The 25,890-nt window shown below is 41.5% G+C and overlaps 1 protein-coding gene across 1 annotated transcript; it reads left to right on the forward strand.

The window, feature by feature from the left end:
- The first annotated feature begins 894 nt into the window (after nt 1-894).
- Nucleotides 895-20,160, forward strand: inpp5jb (inositol polyphosphate-5-phosphatase Jb). The gene is made up of 13 exons (XM_026188169.1): nt 895-1,430; nt 7,759-8,279; nt 9,696-9,803; nt 10,058-10,166; nt 12,946-13,062; nt 13,879-14,054; nt 15,538-15,649; nt 16,008-16,117; nt 16,319-16,514; nt 17,621-17,758; nt 17,854-17,937; nt 18,018-18,122; nt 18,554-20,160. Exons 2-13 carry the CDS (start codon nt 7,771-7,773, stop codon nt 18,887-18,889), a joined length of 2,100 nt encoding a protein of 699 aa, XP_026043954.1. The 5' UTR covers nt 895-1,430; nt 7,759-7,770; the 3' UTR covers nt 18,890-20,160.
- Nucleotides 20,161-25,890: the final 5,730 nt, after the last annotated feature.

Genomic DNA, 25,890 nt, shown 5'->3' on the forward strand with positions numbered 1-25,890 from the left:
GCCCCTGCGTACCCAACACCCAGGCTGTAGGAGACCATGTTCACCACTGAGGAGCCGTGGAAGGCCATTTATTGCCTTTTGTTGTTAATGGACAGTGTAAAAAGACATCTAAGAGGAGGAAGAACAGTGCAGCAATTTATGGAACTCCAGCTAGTGTCTCTAAGCAGTGAGATGAGATCTGAGGACTGTCAAAAATTGGTTTAAATAATATGCCCCGCAACAGAGTTTAGGGGTCACCACCATCTCACCCTATCCCTAGCATCCTCCTTTGTCACACCTGTGTCCTTTGTGGCATGTCCTCCTTCACTACATCCATGAGCTCTCTCCGAGGTCTTTCTTTTCCTCCTGCCTGACAGCTTCATATTCAGCATAATTGTGCCCAGTATATCCACTATACCTCCTCTGCACATGTCCACGTCATCTCAGCCTCGCCTCTTGAACTGTGTCTCCAAACCTCAGCCTGAGCTGTCCCTCTGATGTACTCATTTCTAATCCTGTCGGCCCTGCCTTTTTCTTAGTGTCACCAAAGCACAGGCGCTACCACTGTTGACCGGCAATGGCGCTGTTGCGCTTGGGGGCTGTGCCAAATCCTAAATCCACAAACAGAAAGAAGCACATCTGGGGGTTTGTTCAGCTGTTACTATAAAGAGCATTAAAATGACTCAGTCACTGCTATTTGATTGAAAGTTAAAGGCATACAAGCCTCGCTAATTTTCTCCCACGCTCTTCAACACAGTAACCACCAGACAGCAGGAGTGCGCCATCATAGAGTGAGAATACATAGATCTGACGTTCCTAATGTACGTTTTCCATCTTTCTTTTCTTGTCTTTTCTTTCTTTCTTTTTTTTTTAAAAAAAACTTGCACCCTGACATTGTGCATCATTTAGTGTGTTCTCGTGGCAAACAGTGTACATCCGCGCGGAAGCCATGTTTGTAGTTGCAGCCTAATTGCCCAGTGTCCTTTCTGGTAGTCGCAGTTCTGGCAGACTCTGACTCACTCTGCACAGTAATCGTCCGCCAACATTGGCAGACAGCGGCTGCTCGTTTACGGAAGCGCTCTTGGTCGCTCGCGCTCTCTCATACCGTCCGGGACGTCTTCTGTAATTTGAAGCCTGTGTCTTTAAACACAAGAAGGGGGAATGTGTTTCTGAGGCATGTAGCCTGCCTGGCTAAACCCACCAGCTCCTCCTCTCTCCTACCTCCCGCTGAGGAAGGAAGGAAGGAAGGCGAGAAAAGCGCTTGAGATGCCGATGGTTTCATCAGAGAGGCGACTGGAAATAAAAGTTGAGCGCGTTTCTTTTCCCCCAATTTTTTCTTTCTATAATTTCCTGTAAATCCCCATCTTCCATCGGCGCTCCGGACAGACAGACAGACAGACTCTGCAGAACCCCAGCTCTTAAAATTTTTCGGCGCAGACGATCGCAAACAGGTAAAGGTGATAATTAATGAGACACGCATGCGTTATGTTCTCGATTGAAACCTATTAGGAGCTTCTGTTACACAACTTTCAGCTTTTCTTAAAACAGAATACATATAGAGACGCTTGCGTTACCGAGACATGAAGTGTTAATTGCTGTTACGCCTTAAGAGCAGCTGCAGAAAAATTCCAGAAACCTGACTTCGTTGCCGTGGATGTGTGCGTACACGTGCGCGCTACATCATTTGTTTATAATATGAAAGTATGACAAGGCATTAACAAAAAAAAAAATTAAAATTAAAAACTGTCTTTCCACCTTTTGCATCGCTTTACACACGCATGCCCACAGGCTGCTTGTCATCTTTTCCACCCTCATCTCATACATAAGGGCTCACAAACACATGCAGACTTAGTATCTCAACTCAGATGTGATGCACAACACAGCACTGTTAAAACTGACCTTCATTCTCTTTTCCTGTCCTTGAAGGAAGAGTGTAATTAGGCCAAGTACTCGGCTGCTGTTCTTGTTCCAGCCGAGGTGTCACAGCCATCTGTGGCACAGGAAATGTGAATATTTACAGCAGGCTTACATGCAAGATTCTAATGTTTACATACAAGATATCAGATGAATGAAAAGCACTGTTGGCTTGTTAGGGATGTTTGCATATTACACAATGTGTGTGTGTCATTTAACTGACTCTTGTTATAAATGTAGCATTATGAGGTAAACCATTCAGTTACTTAATCCCTTACATGTAATAGGAGTTATTGGGGGTGGGGGTCATGATAGAATGTCTCCACTCCGTATTTCAAAACAGTGTGTGTAATGTCAGCTCAAAGGACTGATTATTACTCAACGCTTGTGTCAGTGTATACAAGAATGATTACAGCGATGATGCAAAGATGCAGTTGCAGAATTTTGTGATCTAAATCAGTTTCTTTGGCTTGTATTTAAATACTGCTCAGGAAGGAAAACTGTGAGTAATGAACCAACGTCTCTGTGAGAGATCCTTTTGCTATCTTGCAAATGCAGACATTAGTCCACACGGTCAGAAGCTGTTTCACATTCCTTTAGCTACATTCATCTCAATTAGTTGACAGTGTGCAACAAACATATGCATGAAGATAACTCGCTATATAAGATGCTGCTTTTGCAACATGGTGACCAATGTTCCCTATGGAGAGTCTTCGAAGCAGAAAGCTTTAGGAAGTGAATCTTTCCATTCGACTGATTTCTATAATTGGTAATGGACAGAACTGGAAATTGCAACTCACAACATAGTTTTGCAGTGCAGACAGCGCACTGTGTGTTGTCAGCACGTGTCTTAAGTGTTAGACTGTAGGAGAAATCATAGTGACATCCTGCAGCCCTGGCTATGACCTGATCAGAAAGATGCAGCTCCTTGGATACAGAGGAGCGATACTCAGTGGCATTAGGACCTGGAGGAGCCATTTACAGCTGTGGCAGCAGCTGCCGGTGTCGTTTCAGTACGGGTCATCATTAGTATCCCTGTCACAGGGGCATATGGCTCTGGAGGCTCTCAACACCAATGTACTGCTTGGCTGTAACTCCAGCATTCAACACTAAAGAGGGCAAAATGTGACTGGCATGTCAGCTGGAATCTGTGTGTGAACAAGGAATAGGATAAAACATTGGCATTTCAATGTATTTAATTCCTTCTCCATTTGATCCAAAATATAGATATAATTTTTAATTAAGCCATGCTCTAAATGATTCCCTTGGTAGTTGGACTTACCTGTGTCAGTATTCCATGACTCGTCGCAGTGGCTTTTGTCAAATGAATGAGGGTCAGCTGAACAGACGTTAATGAACTTGTGGTGTAGTCGGGGGGCTTTGATGGTCAGCAAGGCAAAACAATTCAGAAAGCCAATTAAAGTCTTTAAGCCTGGAGGTGCTTGTATGGGGGAATGTGTCTGTAATGTAAACACACCAGAACCATTTTTATTAGACTGCATGCAAGCTGGGCACAGTAAATGAAGAGGCTACACTAAAGACAATCTAATATCCTCAAAATGCTTCTTAAGGGCAAAGAATTCAAAATGCTGGATCTAGTAGAGATCTTGCAAGTGAAGTAGTTTTTTTTAAGGCATTTATTTGTAGTTGCACAACTATGACATCACACCAAAGTGACTGGTCACTTACAATGTTGAACCTGGATCAACAATAATTATGATGATGTGGGAACAACGCCAACAAGTGGATATCAGATCGAGCACACAGTAATGTCAGTGGGGCTGTGTGGTTACCTCAGATTAAATTTAGAAGAGAAGCAATTAGGAAACTTTCAAAATTCTCCCAAATCAGTCTTGTCCATAGAGCCCGAGGTTTTCCACATTCACTGGTCATTATATTAGATACACCTATTCATATAAAAGCAAACATCTAATCAGCAAATCACATGACAGGAACTCAGGGCATTTGGTTATGTCAAGACGACCTGCTGAAGTCCAAACCAAGAATCAGAATGGGGAAGGAAGATGATTTAAGTAACTTTGAATGTGTCGCGGTTGCTGCTGGGCTGGTCTCGGTATTTCAAAAACTGCTGGTCTGCTGGGGTTTTCACACTCAACTATCACTCAGGTTTACAGAGACTGGTCTAAAAAAAGGGAAAATATTCAGTGATTAGAGGTTCTCTGGGTAAAAGTACCTTGTAGATATTAGATGTCAGAGGAGAGAACGACTTGATTACTTTGAGGTGATGGCAAGGTACCAATAACTCAAGTGTCCACTCCTCATAACCAAGGTATGCAGAAAAACATCTCTGAATATACATCAAACCTTGAAGCTGATGGGCTTCAGCAGCAGAAAACCACTCCTGGTGCCACTCCTGCTGAGAACAGGAAACTGAGGCTACAAGTCACAAAATTGGACAACAGAAGATTGGAAAGACATTGCCTGGTCTGTTGAGTCTTGATTTGTGCTTCAACATTCAGATGGTAGGGCCAGAATTTGGTGTAAACTACATGAAAGCATGGATCCATCCTGCCTGTTGTCAATGGTTCAGGCTACCGGTAGTGGCGTAGTGTGGGGGGACATTTTTTTGGCACACTTTGTGCCCTTTAGTATCAACAGAGTATTCTTTAAACGCCACAGCCTGCCTGAGTATTGTTGCTGACCCTGCTCATCCCTTTATCACCAAAGTGTACCCATCTTCTAATGGCTGCTTCCAGCAGGATAGCGCACCATGTCACGAAGCGCAAACTATTTTTTGAACATGATTAGTTCACCTATGCCCACTTGTGGGGATAGGTTAATTGGATAATCCAAATTGTCACTAGGTGTGAATGTGTGAATGAATGTGAGTGCGAATGGTTGTCTGTCCCTCTGTGTTGGCCCTGCGACAGACTGGCGACCTGTCCAGGGTGTACCCTGCCTCTCGCCCTATGACAGCTGGGATAGGCTCCAGCGCCCCCCGCGACCCTGAAAAGGATAAGCGGAAGCGAATGGATGGATGGATGGATGGATGATTAGTTCATTGCACTCAAATAGTCTCCATAGTCACCAGATCCAACAGAGCACCTTTAGGGTGTGGTGGAACATCATGGACGTGCAGCTGACGAATGTGCAGGAACAATGTGATGCTGTCTTGTCAAAATGGATCAAAATCCATCCATTCATTTCTACTTACCCTTTACAGGGTCGCAATGGAGCCTATCCTAGCTGTCTTAGGGCGAGAGGCAGGGTACACCCTGGACAGGTCGCAGGACAGAGACAACCATTCATGCTCACCTCCACGGTTGTGTGTTTCCAGTTAACCTATCTCCACTAACTGCATGTCTTTGGACTCTGGGAACACGCAAACTCCACACAGAAACTCCACCTGATGGTGGAATTGAACTCAGATCCTGGAATTTTTGCAGGACCTTGTTAAATCTGTGCAACAAATAATTAATGCAGTTCTAAAGGCAAAAGGAGTCCAATCAAGTACCAGCAAGGTGACCTTAGTACATTTGCTGTTAAGTCTATTTCTTTCAGCTGTAATTTTAAAAAATAGCTCAACTTCAATATTTTAAAACCTGAAAAATGATAATGATAGTGAAGTGTATGAATGATAGTGTATTGTTAGTTAATTGGTGGATCCCAAAACTGGTGTCAGTACTGTAATTCAGAGCCAGTGGTTTAAATCCCTCCACCCATCCATCCAGTTTTGGGTCATGGTTGACCTTGAGTCTATACCAGCTGTCATAAGGCAGTTACACCTTGGACAGGTTGCCAGTCTATCACAGAGCCACTACAAAAGATCAAAGTCCGTGTGTGGAAATAGAAGAAAAAATAGTGTGTGACTGTCATCCAAAACTGTATAGTCAGTGAATCCCACCAAAGAAGCCAAGGAGGCTGGTTGGAGCCTGCTGTTTGGGTTACACCACATCCTTCCTGGCTCTCTCAGCTCTCACCCCCTCAAGAGGCTGCATGTAAACACTATGACACATTTGTTATTATCAAATCATTCCACTCTCTCCTCTCTGAACGTGAGTGGAATAAAAATTGGCAGCCTGTCGTAATTGTTCCCAGAAAGGCAAATATTTGGCTCTTCCTTCGTCATGCAAGAAGGAAATGAGAATGTTAGAAAGATGAACTGAACTCGATCTAGATTTTCAGTCTTCTCTCTCATTTTTCATTTTTCCACATCTCTGAGCACTTGAACATACTTTACCATTGATTACAATCTCTGTATGGTTGTTGTGACGGTAGCATATGATGTCTTGCGTTGATAGTGGCTGTGAGGTGGCTGGCTGAGAGAAGACGACACAGAGCCTCAAGGGTCACCTTTTAGTTCAGATGGGTTAAGAGAGGAAAGAAATGGAACGTTTTTAGCTCGGGAGTAGTCTACATCCAAAAACGAAGCAGTTCGGTGTCCATACACTAAAGGTTGGAAGCCGGAACAACAGAATTTGGAAGATGGGGAGGGAAAGGATTAGAGAAGTGGAACGATAAGAGAGCAGGGGGGATTAAAGCCTGGAAAAATACACAGTGCCAGTGGGAAGTGTGAGAGGATCAATTTGGAGACATTCTGCAAAAAGACTCGGTGCTGTCGCTGAATGAAGGGCTGTCTCGCTTGGCTCTTCCTCCCGCTGCCCTCAGCTCGTTTTGCACCCACCCACTCCCACGTGTGCCCACTCACCCTCCTCCTTCATGCTCCCCCACCCGACTAAATGTCATACATGGATCATAAGAATACTTTATACCCAGTCAGGCACCAGGTTATTGGTGAACTGAAAGACCAGCATGTTAATGAGCACATGTGGAATACAGAGGTGACCCTCCTCCCTGCGTTAAAGCCACAACCTCCTGCTGCTCAAGGTCATGTGAATAAATACGAGGGAGCTGTGTTGCCTCTGTGTCCCCAATGATTCCTGTGATTTTCACCCAGAAGGTTAGGTTTGTCCTCACCCTCACTACCACCACCACCCCCACACGTTACACTTGAAACGCCACTGACTCGCAGATCCGTCACCGTTTTGTGCCCAAATCAGCTTTTTTTCCAGCTTGTCCCCGACCTGTCCCTAAGATTTTTACATGGTGCACATTTTTTGCACTTAGATTAAAAATTGTCATTTAAATGGGACTTCAGTAGCTTGTGCTGCTTTTGTATTTTATCAATCCACAGTCGAGAAACGCAAATGAGATAAGGACAATGATTGAATACGTCGTTGCGTGAATAAATGGCCTATTTGAATTTGTTATTTATCTCTCTGCAGCTTCCTCTCTCTGCGCTGTTGCTGTTGTGGTTTATTCTGGGCTGTTGCTTTTTGCTCTTCTGGACCGTGCAGTGGTTCCTCGTGTTAGTGTGTGACAGGTGCTTTGAGCTGATATGAACTGACTGAGTATCTCCCTGGTTACTGGAGGACGGGCAGGGGGCTTAGGTAGAAGCAGAGAGGATGATGAACTGCGTCCAGGCTTTTATTCACAAAATGTCCAATCCTGTAGCCACAGTAAGACAACATGCCTCTTTGTGTCTCGTTATGCATTATGCTCTTTATTCTGTTATGTGAGTTTTGTTTCGTCATTGTATTCGGTACATTCAGCTGTTTCCAAGGCCATAAGAAACCAGGTAATTGTACATTCATGATGCGGGGAGCCAGAATGACTCACTCAGTTGTTCTGCTGGGTCAGTCTTATGACGGCCTTTTAGTCATCAGCTGAATTGGTGTGTCATTTGTTAAAAAGGCTACAGGTTGTGATGTGCAGTGTTACAAGTTCACTGTGTGCTTTGTTAGCTCCATTTATTACACAGCGTTATATTTTCTAATATATGCTCTAAAATACAAACGTAATGTGTGCCATCTGAGTTGATACAGTCTGTTTTTGTCGTCACAGAAATCTTAAGAAATGGACCAAGATAATCCAACCCAGCTCCAGACCTCAGAAGGCAACCCAAACAGCGAAGCAGCAGCTGTAACAGCAACTTCAGCTACGCCTTCAGATACGTCAGCTCTTGCCACCGACTCTAGCACTGGCCAACACGCAGTGCCTGCCAGGCCTCGGCGGCCGCAGAGGACTGCCAGAGTTGAGGGCTCTGTAGATATCTCTGAACTCAAAGCCGAGCCCAAAGCAGAATCCACTGCACTGCCTAACCAGGAGGAGTGTGACCCTGATGGCAATGTGGCCAGTCATTCCAAACCCTCTCACCCTTCAGCAGTCAAGCTCTCAGAAGAGTATACTGGGCCCGGCATTAAGGCTGGTCCTAAAGGTCCAGGCCACCACCCAGTAAGAGCTGCCTCCGTGCCCCACCCATCTGCCAGCAGGCATGTGCCTCATCACCTGAACCCTCATGCACAGAGAGCTCTCTCTGTGGCAGGTACAGCTGACACTCAGGCGCAGACTGTGGAAGACTTCAGGCAAGTTTCCTGTGTGTGTGTGTGTGTGTGTGTGTCTGAGCATGCCTCGGCAGGCCCTGTCCTGCCCAGACAGCTGAGACAGATTAACTGTGGCACACATCACATTTATTTATATTCATTGATAGTGACACTGGAAGGTTGCGATTATAGTAAACATGAGGCCAAAGTGTGGCAAGTTTTTGCAGAATGATGTCACTGTATTTTTATTATCATTGTTTCTGTGTGTAAAAATTTGGGAATAATGGCCTGAATATTGAAAAGTTTCATTATAGACATTTAATGTTTTTATAAATTACATAATAACCCATTTACGAAGTGAAACCATGTTATTGAAGTTGCTTTGGCCTAGTCACAGTTGCTGCGCATCTACAAGCCCCTTGGCAACCCACCTCCACCCCACTGCACCTTCCTTGCTGTGTCAGGCTCAATAATTGTTGTTGTTGATGCCTGGGCTGTTCTTACTTGCTGGTTGTACTGCTGCTGTGGCTTCAGAGGGATAGCAGCAGAGCCGTAACACCAAATATCAAGGTTGTAGTAACACTGATTAGTGGATCCTCAGGGGATCGTTTTTTATAGAAGCACAAAAATTAAGCTAATGATAAGAAGTTCAATGAAGATTAATTTAATGATAACACTATTAGATGCTGAGCACTGTAAAAAGCAATTAGCCCCCCTGCATTAGGAAGAGGTTTCATACTTATTGGTATGCTTAAAAGTTTTGATGTTTAAAGTATAGTATCAGATTATGAGACGTGTCCTTTATTTAGGATGAAGAGAGGTGACGGTATCCTCACCACATCTTACACCCTTGGATTTGTTTGGCATATAAAGTAGAAACTTTAGGATCTAGGCATGTTATACTCCATTAAAATCCATTTTCTCAGTATTGCATGTAACTGGATCCTGGCCCAGTGTACACTCTGGCTGAGAGACAGGGTTTACCCTGGAGGTCTCTAGTCTTTTAAAGAGCCAATTAGAGCTACAAAGACAAACATGTCCTCACATTTACATTTATATGAGTGATTTAGGTTTTATTTACTTTGTATGCATGTCTTTGAGTGGCCCAGGTGCTGGGAAACAATATTATCAGTTTGTCTGTTGCGGCTGGCTTTCAGTGCCATTTATTTTAATTTGATATTTTTTAAGTAATTTAGTAAAGTTTTCCTGAGTATGAATCAAAATGAGTGACTTTGTGAAGCTAAAATAAGCCTGTTCTGTTTAAGTGATTTGTAGACGATGTCACGTAATGTTGAAAGACGGTCAAGGCTTTGCATTGTAGTGAAACATCGACTGAAAGCATTATTGTCGATGTGATCTGCTGTTGCATTCACTGTAGGTTTGTCTGCAGGTTGCGATACAGGTGAGCAGGAGATGAGTGTTTGCAAGAGTTTTTTATATAGCGCCCTTTTCCAACAGGCTGCACATCGTCACTTGGAATGTGGGTTCAGCCACACCACCCGATGACATCACTTCTCTGCTCGGGCTGAATGTGGGTGACGGAAACACAGACATGTACATCATCGGGTGAGTGTTTTGCCTCGACTATCTCATTTGTTCAGCATTAAAGCCGATTGGCCTGTTTATATGCACGTCAGCGCTGCAATACAATGCATCTAATGAGCAGTCAGGCCCAGATTTGAATGTCTCTCTCTCCTTATGGAAAAAACAAAAGTGCTTTGATTACATTATCAAAGCACGCTCTCATTAGCTCCTTTTCCTTGTCTGTCTGCTCTTGACCCTTTTACCCTGCTCTGTGTCTTTTTTTGTTTTTCTTCAAGGCTGCAGGAAGTAAACTCAATGATTAACAAAAGACTGAAAGACGCCCTCTTCACAGACCAGTGGAGCGAAGTCTGCATGGAGAGACTCAGCCCCTTTGGTTATGTGCTGGTCAGTAATGGCTTCTGTTGTAAACACATATGCACACTCTTATGGTGAAGTGCTCAACAGCTTAGATGTATCGTGGGATTCCTGACGAGCTTGCCGCTTCTTACTCTCTCAGCTCATTTTGTTCCCTGAGCAACGGATGGGGTGATAATTTGCTAGAAGCGTGTAATGTCAGCGAATCTGTTATCTTATCCTGTCTGCCAGGCTGCTAATGTCGAGCTCTTACTGACTGTCGGTCTCCCTTTTTGAACCTTCAGACCTGTGCCCCTCTTTCTCTGTCTATAGCTACATATACCGATTGTAGGTGTACTAATATAGAAGATGGGGATAAATACTATCTTAAGATCTCCAGTAGGTTTCATGTGTTACTAGGAGTTACGAAAATACCGATTCGTTTTATTAAATTAATTTTCCATCATATTTCATTCCAGTACGCTCATACACACAGTCCCACACACCAGCGCACACTCTTCAGTCTCTCCTTATAGACAGCGTAGCTCACATAGATAAGTCAGTCTGAGTACAAGTAGAAAAAATTCCATGTAGTCCATAAGTCCATAAAGTCCAGAGATAAGAGTAATGCAAATCCACAGTTTATGATGAAAAAGATAGTGTCTTTGATGATGAGAAGAAATTACCCAGCAGCAGGAAAAAAAGAGAGAGAGGCTCGTCATCCCCTCTGATCTTCAGTAAGTTCAGCCCACTTTTATTTCCACTGGTCGCTTTATTTAGCGGCTTGTCCTCAGTCTCCTGAAGCCCCTTTTGCAGTATTTCCACCTTTATTTTTTTTAACTCCTGTTCCTGGTATTCACCACAAAATAAAAGGTACTACTATTATAGCTCATAGATGAGATATAATGATGCTGTAAAGATTAAGCATAGTTAACTACTGTTTTGATAGGAAAACAAAAGTCAAGAAAGGGGATTCTTATGTGGAATAAGTGTTATGCACATATTTCTAGTATATATTGAATATTGTTTCAAAATCAAATACGACATTAAAGGAATAAAAACATTATTGTCAGATAAAAAAATCAGACCTTTTGATTTCATTTGTATTGTTTGTGTTTAAACGCTGTGGTCGGTGTTTGTCTGGCTGCGTCTGCAACAATGCTTGGCTCAGTTGGCATGGTGAGCCAGGCCGCGTGAATCAGCTGTCGAGTTGAAAGAGCTAGACAAACGTCTCCCAGGGTGCTGTTTTATTTTTGGATCTCGTTGTTGTCAGTGTTGATGGGCCTCTGACAGTGTGACTGATGCTGTCCTCTGGCTGTCTCGCAGTCCTGCTACGTTAGTTTAAACCTTGTTAATGATCATCGCGATGTGACCTTTTTTAAGTTTCTAGTAGAAATCAATGCCGTGAACAGGTCGTGGGGGTTGTCAGGCTAACAAGTAAAGTGAGATGCATGGTTGTGGCAGTAGGAAGATGTTTAGTCATGACAAAAGAAACGTAGTAACGAGACACACCATCTATACTTTCTGCCTTGAGATACTCTGCTCGCTGTGACTCATTGTTGGGTTCAAACTGACTGTTCAAGGAAGCCTTTTCTTGTGCAGTGCAGCTTCCAACACATTTTTTCGGGCCATTCACTGCACGGTTTCTGCTGATGTTCACCATAGTTCCTGTACAAGTAAGCTACAATTTAAGTGCTCTGAATAGCAAAGGCAGTCTGGCCTTTCTGATTGCAACGTGGTTTAATCCACTAAATGCAAGACTTCTCTTTTTCTGTGTTTCTGTGTCCATCTCTGTTAGAGATGATAAAGAATGCACTAAACTTTTTCCAAATAGCATCACACTCACAGCTCATTTCTTTAGTCATGTTTGTGCTGTACAAGGTCAAACATACGCTGCTGGACTCATGGCCCCGCTCTGTCTCTGTCTCTCACACATTTGTCTTTGGGCTTTAATGTCTTTTCTGTGCTTGGTCAAAATGTGGCTTGGCAGCCTTCAGCAGATTTCTGTTTTGTTTTGTTTTTCTTTGTTTAATTATGATGATGGGAATTTATGTTCATCCACAGTGTATGCAGGCCAAGGTACCCTCTCCTCAGACTTTACCCAAGTGCACGCAGACCCAATCGTTATGTGTCCTCACACAAATGACAAAAAAAAGAAGTTGGTCCACTTTACGGTTCACTAGAATCCATTATGCAACAGCCAGTTAGTGTGCAAGCAAGAGGATCTCCTGTCACGCGGAGATGTATGCCTCCATTTCCACCCGCGGGCATTTAGACTGGGTGTGATTGTGCTTCTTCAGACTGTGGATGGGGGTTGGGATGTGTGGACAACTGGAGAAGGCAGCGGGGAGGAGGCATGGACATGGGAAGGGTTGACATCTCGTGTAAATGGCATGTAACATTCCTCACTGTCTTGTACTGAACAAAAATAGCACCAGAGGTGCACTAATGTCAAATCCTGCATATTATCATGAAACGCTTGGTGGGATGTTGAAGGGCTTTGAGAAAGGTAAGGGGCAAATATCAAAGGTTTTAGTGGTTTTTTTAACCTCAGTAAGTGTAGATGCTGTGGCAAAAGCTGCCCGGGGCTTCATGTGAAGTAGCTGTTGAACTAGACCACATGCTCCTGCAGGCCAAAATGGAAATGCAAGTTGGTAAAAAGAGGACGAGTGCGAGGGATGCCAGGAGATTTTATATTCATGTTGTAAGCCTGATGTGCAAGTGAACTTTACAGCTGCTCTCCTTAGCGAATTATGCAAAGCATGTCCTCATAACTCTGCTGTCTATTTACATTATCCCGTCTAATTCTTCATGGCTTTCTCTTCTCTAGGTTACATCCCAGCGGATGCAGGGAGTGTTACTGCTGGTTTTTGCCAAATATTTCCATTTGCCGTTCCTGCGTGGAGTCCAGACTGAGACCACTCGCACAGGCCTGGGGGGTTACTGGGTGAGCTGGCTACTGACATTTTGTTGTGACCAGCACTGCATTATGGAAACTTCCCACGTAAAAACAAAGCACTACAGAGAAGTGGACTATATCTCGGTTTTATTTTTAGGCTGGTATCTCTTTCCCACGTACCCTCATATAGAAATGGGACACACCAAATATCTGCACATCAGCTCTTGCACTTTGTTAGTCAAACATGGCTTCATCCAGTTTTATGTAAATATAGAGATAGATGCTGGTATCTTGCAGCAAGCTGTTATTAACATTTGGAAAAGTCAAGCATAAAAAAAATGAACCAAAGGCAAACTGCTGGCTGGAGTGATATTCCAATCTAATAATTTTTTAATGTGTTTTAAGCTTGAAAAGTAAAATATATTTTTACCAAAAAGCAACTGCTTTACAGCAGTTTTGTCAACAAGCACAGTTTTATTTAGAAAGGAGGTTAATTGCAGCATTTCTACGCACACTTTTTTCAAAAGTAAAATTCTCATTTTATAAACTCAAATGACATCGACGTGTACTGTGGGTTTTATAACGCACCATCTTTGGTGTTGTTGTGGGTCAGAACAGTGGGAAGTTGTGTGCCGACTCATCTTGACCCCACCTTTGTGCTCTCTGCTGTTATCATTAAATATTGATATTGTCCCTCGGTATTCCTTAATGAGTGAACTTCCTGTTTGTGGCTGAGACACATATAATACAGTGGAAAATCGTAGCATGCTAATTACTGTTTTTATTGGCTTTTTAATCACTAATAACATACATTGAATTCATTTGTTTCCACTTAACTTCTCTTCTGCTTGCTCCTTGCTACAGGGGAATAAAGGTGGAGTGAGTGCCCGCATGTCAGTGTACGGTCACACCATCTGCTTTCTCAACTGCCACCTCCCGGCTCACATGGAAAACTCAGATCAGCGGATGGAGGACTTTGAGAGCATCCTGCAGCAGCAGCAGTTTGAGGGCCAGGCTGCCACTGGGGTTCTTGACCATGAGTATGTCAGTTCACAGAAACACAGAAACTTTAGGTTAATGTATAAGCTATGACCAAAAGTCAGACGCTACTTATTCGCTCTCTCACGTCGGTCCATTAAGGCGGAAACAGTTGCAGAACCCCAGAGTTTGACTTTCAAAAGGCAGGATTCAACATTATGGATGAGCTAATGAGAAATATCTCTGCGTCTGTCAGTTGCATTGTAGCTCCTTTTGCACCTTACCTCCTCCAAACCAGCATGTTTTCTTCTCAGCAGACACGTTCTCAGCATTTTCTCCTGGAAGTCTAAATGCTTATGATTATGTGGTGATTGTAGGTTACAATCGTATGTAAAGTTTTCACAGGACTCTCTGCAGTCCTGTGACTAAGCACACCACATCATTCACTAGCTTGTAGAATCACCTTCAGCAAGAATAAGATGAAACCATATTTGTTTGTATGACTTTATCCGTCTCTCTCGTCATTGTGGAAGAACTTTGGTTTGGTTTTCTTAACATCGTTGCATCAGTTCATTGAGGTTTGCAGGCATTCATTTATGCACAGATCTCTTAAGGTCCTCTCACAGCATTTCAATCTGGTTGAAGTCTGGACTTTGACTGGGCCATTAAAGTAGATTTTATTGCTGCACTTCAATTCATTGTCCTGTTTCATGACCCAATTGGGGCCAATCTTTAGCTGTCAGACAGATGGCCTCACATTTGACTTTAGAATACCTTACCTAAGTGACTAGAAGATGCCTGGGTTGCAAAACTGTGCTGTGCTTTAATGCCAAACATCTGCACTTTGGTCTTGTCTGTCCAAAGGAAATTATTACAGAAATTGTCAAGAAATTTATCATTTAACATGTTGACTGAGGCCTGGGAGAGTCTCAGGTGTAGCTTTTGGGTTTTCTGCATTTTCTCTGAGCGTTGCACAGTCTGATGTTGGGGTCAGTTTGCTGGGACATCCACTCCTGGGAAGATTGTGGCATTGTGTTAGCATACACTCGAATGATCCAGACCTGCAAACTGCCAGAACTCCATCTTTTCAACGTAACAGTATGTTATGCTGTAAAATTTGATTGCAAAGTGGGCTATAATTTGATGAGGTTTCCCACTGTCGGTGCGAAGCTGTGGCATCTGTGATATGATGAGTGGTAATATTGCTTTACTTTGCGCAAAGTAAAGCAATCTAGTACCTTAGGAACTATCTTTCTGAATCTTTTCTTGTAAATTTATGATTTTATAACCTAAAAAAAAATCTACTCTTTTTTTTTTCTCTCATAAATTTTTAGGTCTTGCCCAGGAAACTGTTTTCTCTGAATATAACCTTCATCTCCATCCTCATTTTTTCCCCCTCTATATGCTGTATGTATCTGTAAGATCAACCTAGTGTTGTTTTTCCATGCTCGTGGTTTCTGAGGGAAATAATTACACAGTCATTGAGGTAACTTAAAGCGTCACATTTGTTTGAATTCACAAAATGACTCCTTTTTTTTTTTTCAGTGTGGTGTTTTGGTTCGGGGATCTTAATTTCCGCATCGATGACCTGGAGATGCAGGTGGTCAAATCAGCCATTGATAACAACAAGTTTTCAATATTATGGGAAAAGGATCAGGTAAAACCAAACGTTTATATGTATGCAATTATTGTACCTCAGCTCATCTGCATGTGGCCTTCCTCAGAAGCACTAAAAGTTCTCATCTCATAGCAACTGAGGAGTGTGTATATTGAAATTCTATCCATATTTATTTTTCTTATTATTATTTCAGTGCATTCAGCCTGAAATGAATGTAAAACTGTATAGAGAAGTTCTTTATTTTATGAGACGAAAGCTGAAATGATGTTAGTCAGGAAGTGGTGCAGTGTGTAGGGAATGCCACTAGAGGGTGATACAGAAACACACTATTCCCATGAGCAGCGTCAGTAATTGTTGAAGTTATGTGACGTCTTCTGATTGGTACTATGATTTACAGCTAAACATGGCCAAAGACAGCGAGACAGTGTTAGAGGGATTCCAGGAGGGACCGCTGAAATTCCCTCCTACCTACAAGTTTGATGTTGGAACAAATACATACGACACAAGGTTGGTGATGCCGGGGGTGCTTTTATGAATTCTAGGCCACTAACCAGATACCTTTAACACACATCCTCTGAAAGGCTCTTGCTGGCTTAAATGAATCCTTACAGTTCGTATTTTATCCTCGATCTAGTGGTTTCAAACATGGCGTCATTTATTTCTTTATTTTTGCCATGCCCCATCTTTTTGTTTCTGGAAACTTCCCAGTGGGAAGAAACGTAAACCAGCTTGGACTGACCGGATCCTGTGGCGTCTGAGAGCCACGGCACCTGCTGGTGCAGGGAAGCGTGGCTCCATTTCAGGGCTAACGAGTGGCGCCAAAGTGACGCAGCACAACTATCGAAGTCACATGGAATTCACCGTCAGTGACCACAAACCAGTTTCTTCCATCTTTACTCTTCAGGTGAGAAACACTAGGGTATGTCTGTGCAGGCTCTCAGTCATCCAGGTCATGGTTGTTTTAGGATCCGAGGGTACGTTATGAGGATGATTGTGAGCAGTATTAGGCCTTTGCATCTTTGAAATTAGTCTGTAGTTGATAATACAATAAATACATATTCTATTGCTAATCAGAGTAGTTTGGCTAGAAATGTAGCATATTTATGATAAAGTCAGACAATGAAATAAAGAAAATATTTAAAGAATATATACACATGCTAAATGAATTTGGAGCGGGCTTTTGATACCATACTATTTTTGATAAATAAAATTCATATATCTGTCTCACCTGGAGGGCTAAACAGGGCTTTCCTCTGCTCTGACAGTTATTTTCAACAGGTTTGTGTAGACAAATGCCAGATAGCTGTTAAACTAACAGCAGCTAACCGCTCTGTGTTCATAGCTACTAGCAAAGTATAGACTGTCACATTGAACATAGTTCTTTAAACCTTACTATAAAATCGCATTGACCAAATCAAACCAATTCATCCTACTTCACAACAAATCAGATTCCCGTTGGTGGTTATTTTAAACTGATGTTACACACAGGTTTTGATTAGACTCAAAAGATGACTGTCTCGTCAGCTGTGCCCTACTTGCCTGACTACAGTAACCCTTAAACAAGTGATTGTAAATAACTAACATTAGGTCTTACCTTTGCTTTCATATTGATTTTGCTGTCCTTCACCTACTCGATTACACCATTATTGACCTTTTCCGAGTGATATAAATAGAACTGTCTGTACTTCTGTAGACTTTCATCCCGGTGGTACAGATTTCTCCTCACAATACATAAATGTGCTAAAGTGGAGCTTTTACAGGGAGAATTTCATCTCACAAGTGCCTAAATCTGCTGTTTGTTTAATCTGTCTTAAGAAACAGAAATATAACAGGCTTATGTTGCAATGCTGTGGAGGTCCAGGATATCAGAGCAGTGTTTTTAGCCTCCGCTGACAGGCACATGACTGACATTTTAGATGAGGTCTATCCTCTGCTCTCGTTATCCTTTAGGACATCGTGGAAACCTCACAGCACTTTGGTATTAAATAACTATGATAAGTGTCTTTGTAGTTCCCATACAAGGTGGATCTTCCCCTGGTCACAATCATAGTGGAGGATGAGTGGAACAGTGTTGCTGATGCCACAGTGATATTCAAACTGGCACCCAACTACTCTCGCAGTTCTTGGGACTGGATTGGACTTTTCAAGGTAACAAACCAATACGTGAAATTAATACTACAACAAGTAGGTTGAGCATGACAAGTAATCCTGTGTATTACTGATTTTACTGACTTCTCCCATAGGTGGGTTTCAAACACTACAAAGACTATGTGGGATATGTGTGGGCCAAGCAGGAGGAATCAGATTTTCTTCGACAGGAACATCAGGTAATCTGGATGCACGTAGGCTTCAATACAAGGATAATTTTCTTTCACATTTAATGAACGTCTTATCGACTGATTTCCAGGTAACCTTTACTGAGGAGGAATTGCCTAAAGGCTCAGGAGACTTTATCTTGGGTTACTATAGCAACAACATGAGCAGCATTGTGGGTGTAACAGAGCCATTTCAGGTAATTGCAACCCACTGCTTGTTTGACGTGAAAACAGCCAAATGCTCTTTCCTTATCCATATCATAACTATCATATCTGATATCATATCTCACAGTACAATAATATTGAATGGGTTGCATTGTTGTATTTTGTCATGTTTCTCAGGTCTTTGTCTGAATTTCTACGAACATTATTGCTAAGGATTGTCTTATTGCATTGGAGTCACACTGGGTTAAATATGTACACTTGGGTTTTAAGGGGTATTTATTATTTTCTTCTTTCTCTTTTTTTTGGGTTGTATGGAAGCCCCAAACGCAATTTCATTGTTCTTGACAATGACAATAAATAAATAAATACTAAATACTAATACTTTGGTGTTCTCATCTGCATCTGTACTCTTTTTATTTCACGTTTTCCACTTTTACTTACACTCTTTTCCATCTGTCTTCAGATCCTGCTTCCCACCTCAGGCGATGACACGAGCTCTTCAGACAGCTCTGATGTCACTTCAGAAGATGACAGCACTGTTGTCATGAAGATGAGGTCCCGCAGTCCTAGCCCACGTAAGAGCAAGCACCGCGGCCATCGCAGCGGCAGCCGAAGCCGCAGCCGCTCTGGCAGTCCTCACCAGGTCAAAATGAAAGAGGTTGATGTCACCAAGGCTCCTCCATCAAGCACCACTGCAGAGACAGAGTGCAAGTCCATTAGAGGCCCAACAGAGGGCAGTAGCAGCCAGCTGTTTGGTCCTGAGGAGCAAGAGAAAAACTCACAGGATCCAGGAGTGTGAGCCCGGTTGTGTTTACAGCTCACATTAAAAACCTGTTGTGTCTTTAAAGTCATGCATCCACCTCACTGTAAAGTTTCTGTAGAGAAAATTTACAGTTTCCGATGCCATCCTTTTCAGGAATAGCCATCTGGTTTGTCCAGGAGGTTTACTTTGCCTTGGGTTGTTTCAGTAAGCTGTGCACATGCATGTCTTTTATTTGTAAACCCTTCACTCTCTGCTGTGTTTCTTCTCTCTTCGTCCGTTCTCAGGTGTGGTCAGCACAGGGAGCTGACACCTTTCATGAGAAACTACTCAAGGATTTTTGCTCACTTAATACTTCATAGGAACCATCTTTACTGTTTTTCGACAGTGCTTTGATGTTCCTAGCAGTCATGTCAGCTCACTACATATACGATATTTGGATTATAACTTATACTCGACACAGATATTCCACATAATTCACTCAATGTTTGCTGTAGTAATGGATCCATTATAGAACAAATCCTATCATACAGATAAGATTTAATTCAAAAACAATCCATAAAGTCATCACCAGCTCTGGAAACAGTCACATTATTAGTTTCTGCAATCGGAGACAGATGTGCAGCATACAGTTTGACTTGGTGATGTGGTTCTAACCTAGCACACATTATACTACAAAATATCCAGGGAGCATTTCAAATGATCCACCAGTGGGAATAAATTCCCTCGAGGGTGCATAAAAGCTGAGCAGAGCCAAAGTACGCGGAGGCTGTAATTCAGGGGACTCGGACACTAGCCACGGCGTCAGAACAACACACACCAGTGTAGAGTGAACGCGAGTGTAAGGACGTTTAAATAGGCCGCCATGTCCACGCAGTGCGTATGTGATGGGTGTGGGAGACTAGCTGTCAGCTGACACAGCATAGCTGTCTTACAAAAACTAGCTGATTGATTGCTGGCCACTTACTGCTGGACCAACTGTGGCAACGCCTACAGCAATACCTGACTCACCATGAATTGCTTTTTACACACAATGCTTGGTGTGAGTTAATGAGCCGCACTGCTTTTGCTCACAGCAAACAGCTGTTAATTTTTAAGCAAATTAACAACATGAATAACAACATGGATCTTTTATTTAATTTATTTTTTGCATGGTGTTTAAACCCAAAATCAATACATTTCTCATCTGGATATCTCATAAAAATGTGAGCAGGAACTCTACTGTGTAGAGCCACCATAGGGACTTGTATTGTACTGTAGGTCAGCGGTCCCCAACCTTATTTGCGCCACGGACCGGTTTACGCCCGACAATATTTTCGTGGACCGGCCTTTAAGGTGTTGCGGATAAATACAACAAAATAAAACTAGTACCGGTACCGAAAAAAAGAAAATTTATTCATAACACACGTGAAAAGACCCAGGAAAACCGAGTAAACGATAAAAACGATAACGAAATAACGCTGAAAACCGATAAAAACCCTGAAAACTATACATTTCACACCTGAGCCTCAACTCTCGCGGCCCGGTACCAAACGACTCACGGACTGGTACCGGTCCGAGGCCCGGGGGTTGGGGACCGCTGCTGTAGGTAGTATAATACAAAAAATGACTTGCTTCACTTTTGTGAAATATCATGTTCATTTATTTTCTTTATTAAAGAAGTGGAGTGGTCCTATCAGATACTTTACTTTCACTTTAATTTGATGCTTGTTTTCTCTCTTGCTCAGATCCACCCTTAATGATCCAGGTGATTAGCTGACAGTGACAGTAGTCAAAATAGTTGTGTTAGATTGCTACTGTGTGACCTATTAGACACTTTATACTGTTAAGCACTTAGCATAGGACAGTGTATACTACTGTAGCTGTAACTCTGTGTGTGTGTGTGTGTGTGTGTGTGTGTGTGTGTGTGTGTGTGTGTGTGTGTGTGTGTGTGTGTGTGTGTGTGTGTGTGGCTGAGGCAGTGAATGGGGTCTGTCTGCATGGTTTGCTGCTGTGGACATACTGTACATTCCAGTACTGTGGTTTTTGTGCCGTAAAGTGCTGTTTTTGACTTCCCTTGTCATAATAGTGGCCGTGAAAATTGTTAGAAAAACTTGGTAAGGGCAGTAAAAAAAATTACTTAAGTGTATGTGTTAGGTGATAAACTGCTGAGTAGTTATACTTGCTGAAATCTGGAGCTGTTTGAAACACTTCATTGTATTTAAATGTAATTCTTTGGTTTTAAAATGGGAAAGAAATCTATTGGACCTTTATTGGAAATAACGTGTAAAGACAAGTCTCACATTTTAGATAGTAGATGATCATGTTCTGTATTGCAGTCAATGCCAGTGACTATGTATTGTGAAATATTAATGAAAACTGTCTACAGAATGTTATTATTTTGTAATTTATGTGGCAACAATAGAAGAAAATATATGTGAAGGATAAATATGAAGTATGGTAGAAATGATCAAATAGGAGACAATCTATGCCGCAAAGATTATTTTACTGAAATTCTGTATTTATTTTCTTATTTAACTGTAAAATGAGCCTAAATTCTGCTGGCCAGCAAGGGAGCGTTATTTCTACTGAAACAATATTACAGAATATTGATAATAATTATTTTTCTTTTTTTGACAAATGATGATTTCTCCACTTCACATATTAGTAATTTCATATCAAATTCTGCTTTCACTGTCAGACGTGTAGATTGTTAAGTGTACAGGTGTTCGTATAATTGTGAACGAAACTACAACAATACAGCAAGCCTGTGTGATCCTGTGTTGGCCTAGGATGATGGTTTATCTCTGATCGTCTAATCACAGAAGCAGGAAGTTTGTTAAAGGGTTGCTTGCTTTATCCTCCAACCAGGAAACTAGTGCAATACTGTCCAAAGAAATAATATTCTCCCTTTCAAGTTGTCTGTCTGTTTCTTTAATTGTTTCATATTTAATATCATTGTATTAAAAAATGTGTAACTATCTTATCATGTTTTATCGTTCAGGTTAATTAGTTTGAATGAAAGGTGTTTGTTTTTGTTTTTTCTGAAAACTGTGTCTATGGGAGAGAACACAGAGAATGATACAGACAAAAAACAGTGAGTTAACTTGCAAAATACATTATAAAATGCAGTAACACAGTAATGTACCAAAGTACAGCACCAAGCATAAAGTACCTGCTTTTTTTTCCTCCTACGACAATGGTTGCTTTTTCACTCCTTTTCAGTCCAGACTTTATCTTGACCATTTTCAGAAGAATGTATTTTCGTTTGAGCCACTTAATACTGCCTTATGAGTCTTTTTTTTATTTTTATTTTTTTAAAGGGACCTTACTCAAGGAATTAACCAGTGTTGTGTCCACACGTAACAGATGAGAAACAATTTAAAATTGCATCTTTAGAGACTCTGTTAGGAACCTTTTCCAAAAACATATATTTTTCTTCCCAAAAAATCCCAAAGACCACAGTTTAACAGGCATAAAATAGTATTTTTCTGTAGCATGGTGTGCAGTGTGTCCTGAAAAAAATATGAGGAAACTGGATAGATGGAGGAGAAAGGCAGAAGACGCAGGTCCAAAAAACTATTTGCGTGAAATGAAAGTCATGCTGTTAAGAAACAGGAAGACACAAGATCCGAGAGATGCAAATGACCCTTCAATGGAACCATGTTTGCTGCAGCCTCCTTAGAAATGGTCTCTGGTGACTGTTTCTCAATGTCGTTCTTAAGGAAGGGAAACAAGACATAAAGGCTAACGTAATGGAGGTCAGGAGTGAGTGTCTACACCCACATGTAAAACATAGTGGAGGCTGCATGGTTTGGAGCTACATTTCAGACAGTGGCATTTGGATCGTATTCAAATTGATTGAATTATAAAGATAAGTATCGTATCCACCATGCAGTACCATCTGGAAAGCAACTGATTTGCAATGGCTTAATTATTCAGTGTGACAATTATCCCAAACACACTGCCAGTGTAGCAAAAGCATACTTGGATAGAACACGACACAATGGCACACAATCAGTCATGGATTGGACCTCCCCAGAGAATAGAACAAAAGGCACCCAACAAAGAAGTGCATTGAATGTCCTTCAAGAAACCTGGAGAACTATTCTTGAAGGCTACTTAAAGAAATTACAAGAGAATTTCCTAAGAGATTTCATGCTGTGCTGGAAAATAAATGTGCTCATACCAAATATTGACTTTTAAGCCCACTGGAATTGTACAAACTCTGTTTTTGCCTTATGTTGTTATGTATGCTTGCACATGTTTAACAAGCTTAACCATACACTGAAAACTATATTTCTTTCCCATTTTACTAGCAAAACATAAAGAAAATGTTACGGATTCAAATATTGGGGATGGATACAAGAGGAAAAACCAAAAGAACAACACTGGTCCGGCCGGGTTGAGTCAAACGATGATTTTAATGATCACACGCGTGGGAGATGGACACCGTACGCAGACAGCATCAGATCTCAAAATGGTGGAGCATTGATCAACCTCTTATAGCCTCTAGTGGCCCCCACCTAATCATAAAAGCCTGAACATTCACATGCTTTCTCTCACACAGCGCCTAGGCTACGACCTTGGCTCCCTGTTTATCTGCTCCTGCTGAGATGGGGCAGAAAACTCCAGTATGTTCTGTTCTCTTCTAATCAGACAAATAAGGCGATGACTTTCTGCGAACAGTATTTCTTATAACTCAGCAGTATAATGCATCATATAACAATATCATTCATTCACAATAAATCAGCAGTCTAATGTAATGCAAATCAGTTTAACAAATGCACTAGTTATCACCTTCTTCTAATTCAGGAGAATAATGCAAACTAAAACTACATAATAATTCACAATCTTTAATTAGGGGTATAACATGGCATAAAATAATATTATAATCTCACAAAAACCATGCATGGCTCTGGGCTTTTGCAAAGAAATGACAAGAAACAGAGTCTACATTGTGAAATCCTTTGCACAAATTACTGCATATTCATATCTCCTTTGGGGTGTCATTATAAAGGTAAATAGAGTAGCGGCACTACCGAGCTACATTTATTTCAAAGATAACAAGCAGTGAAGGGGACCTTTAGTCCATTATTAATCTAATGAAAAGAAATCAAAACTTATTGATTTGCTATTGTTTGCTATTTTAGATTTTCTGAAGTCTAAAATGGTCGGCAACAAACACATTGTGCAGAAAGCAACAGCAGGTACATCTTGCATCATACTTTTGCCCTGTGAAAGGAAACTGTCCACCCTGCACATTCATGATGAGTGCACTGATGCAACACTGTCAGGGACTGATTTGCTTGGTTTAGTGTCACTATACAAGGCAATACTGACCAAGCTAATAAATTCACAATGAAAATCCTCTGATTCAAAAGGCACTGTGGGGGGGGGTGGGTGTGGTCTAAACCTCTGTAAACGCTATGTCACTGTGACTGTTATGTCACTGTAATATCTAATGAAAAAAATAGAAATGGATGCAGAATGTCAATATTCACAATGACATGCAGAATAGATTTATGCAAGATGTCTCAGCAAACAAGTGGTTCACTAAGATATTATGTAAGTGTTTTGTCAGCTTCTACATGCATATCAGATTTGTGATAAACTTATCTTTTGTGGGTAAAAAACAAAGATCTATGTGTTCCTGTGAAGAAATACAATGTTCCCAAACTAAAGATAGATAGACTCTGGTCTCCTAAAGTGGAATGAAATCTTGTAAATCTTATTCTCTGTTTTGTTTTATGTTGTGACTTCTTTGCTTTTGTTTAAGTACTAAGTTTTAGAGATAATAACTAAATCCATCTGGGACTAACAAAGGTACATTCTCACAAAACATAGATGTTGATTATATTAAATAACAGGCCCTGGAGCATGAGAGAGAGAGAGGAGCATTTTTATTCTAATATAATCAAGTTGTGTTTAGATATAATATCCACAGCATCTGTTCCCCCCCCCCCCCAACAGTCCAATTTTCATTGGTGGAAATGCATTTCCAGGTTATTCTGGCTGTGTCACCAGGGAAGCGAATGTTCTGATGTACCCACGATAGCAAAACTAATGCAACTTATCAGATTAATTACGCCACTGCTGGTTTATACCAAACTTTAATAATTGTTTCCAGGAAACCCACTTCTCATCCAGTACACTTAAGCCTATGATCAAATACTTAAAAACTAAAATATGGCACTCAATGGGAGCTGCATGGAATTATACAAAACAAACAATACCTTAAATCCGACTATTTACAATGCTTTCTATTTGTTGTCTAACCGGAATTTTTATTAGTCCAGCATACATGCGAGCTCAGCCCCAGCCGGTTAATCCTTGGTGCTCAATTTGTGGCCTGTAACTTGAGAATTCAATTTGAGTTTTGATATTTGTATTGGAAGACAACAATGCTGTATTCTTTTTTAGTCCAAGGCATTAATAAATTCAAGAAGGATGTGTTTGGGTGGAAGGCACCGATTTTCAAACTCTGTGCCACTTTAGAACCCAAATAAATGCTCCCCCTCTCCTCACCTTACAATTTTCACTCAGTCACTGGCAGCTCAAAGCACCAAAATCTACTTTGTTTACACAGTTTGTGCGTATTCAGCTTAGCTTCACTCCATATTTCCCCTTTGGTAGTCTATAATAGATCCATGCCTAAAAAGGAATTCCACGCACAGTTTCAGGAGTAAACAAAATAAGTTTATGATCTCAAAAGGAGTTGTTTTATAGTCAGATCAGAGCAAAAATTATTCTTTAATAGTTTTAGCTGTTAAAGGTGGGCTTCTGACCTGACCAAACTACCACATACGATGGGACAACCTGGACGGATTTACAAGATCATCATTCTTGCCACACCTTCACACGTCCATATACTTTAGGTATTATACTATTATTTCTAGGGAAAAACCTGCATATCGGCCATGTCACTGTAGCATCTACTCGGCACGTGTTCGCTATCAAATTCAGCACCGCATTCTCGGTTGGTGCGCCCCCTTCATAGGCTCAGTGGTACGGTCCGCCTACTCGTTACGTCATGGCGTCTGACTTCGCAGGATAAATAC

The sequence above is a fragment of the Astatotilapia calliptera genome, chromosome 12, assembly GCF_900246225.1.
Source record: "Astatotilapia calliptera chromosome 12, fAstCal1.2, whole genome shotgun sequence".
Classification (NCBI taxonomy): domain Eukaryota; kingdom Metazoa; phylum Chordata; class Actinopteri; order Cichliformes; family Cichlidae; genus Astatotilapia; species Astatotilapia calliptera.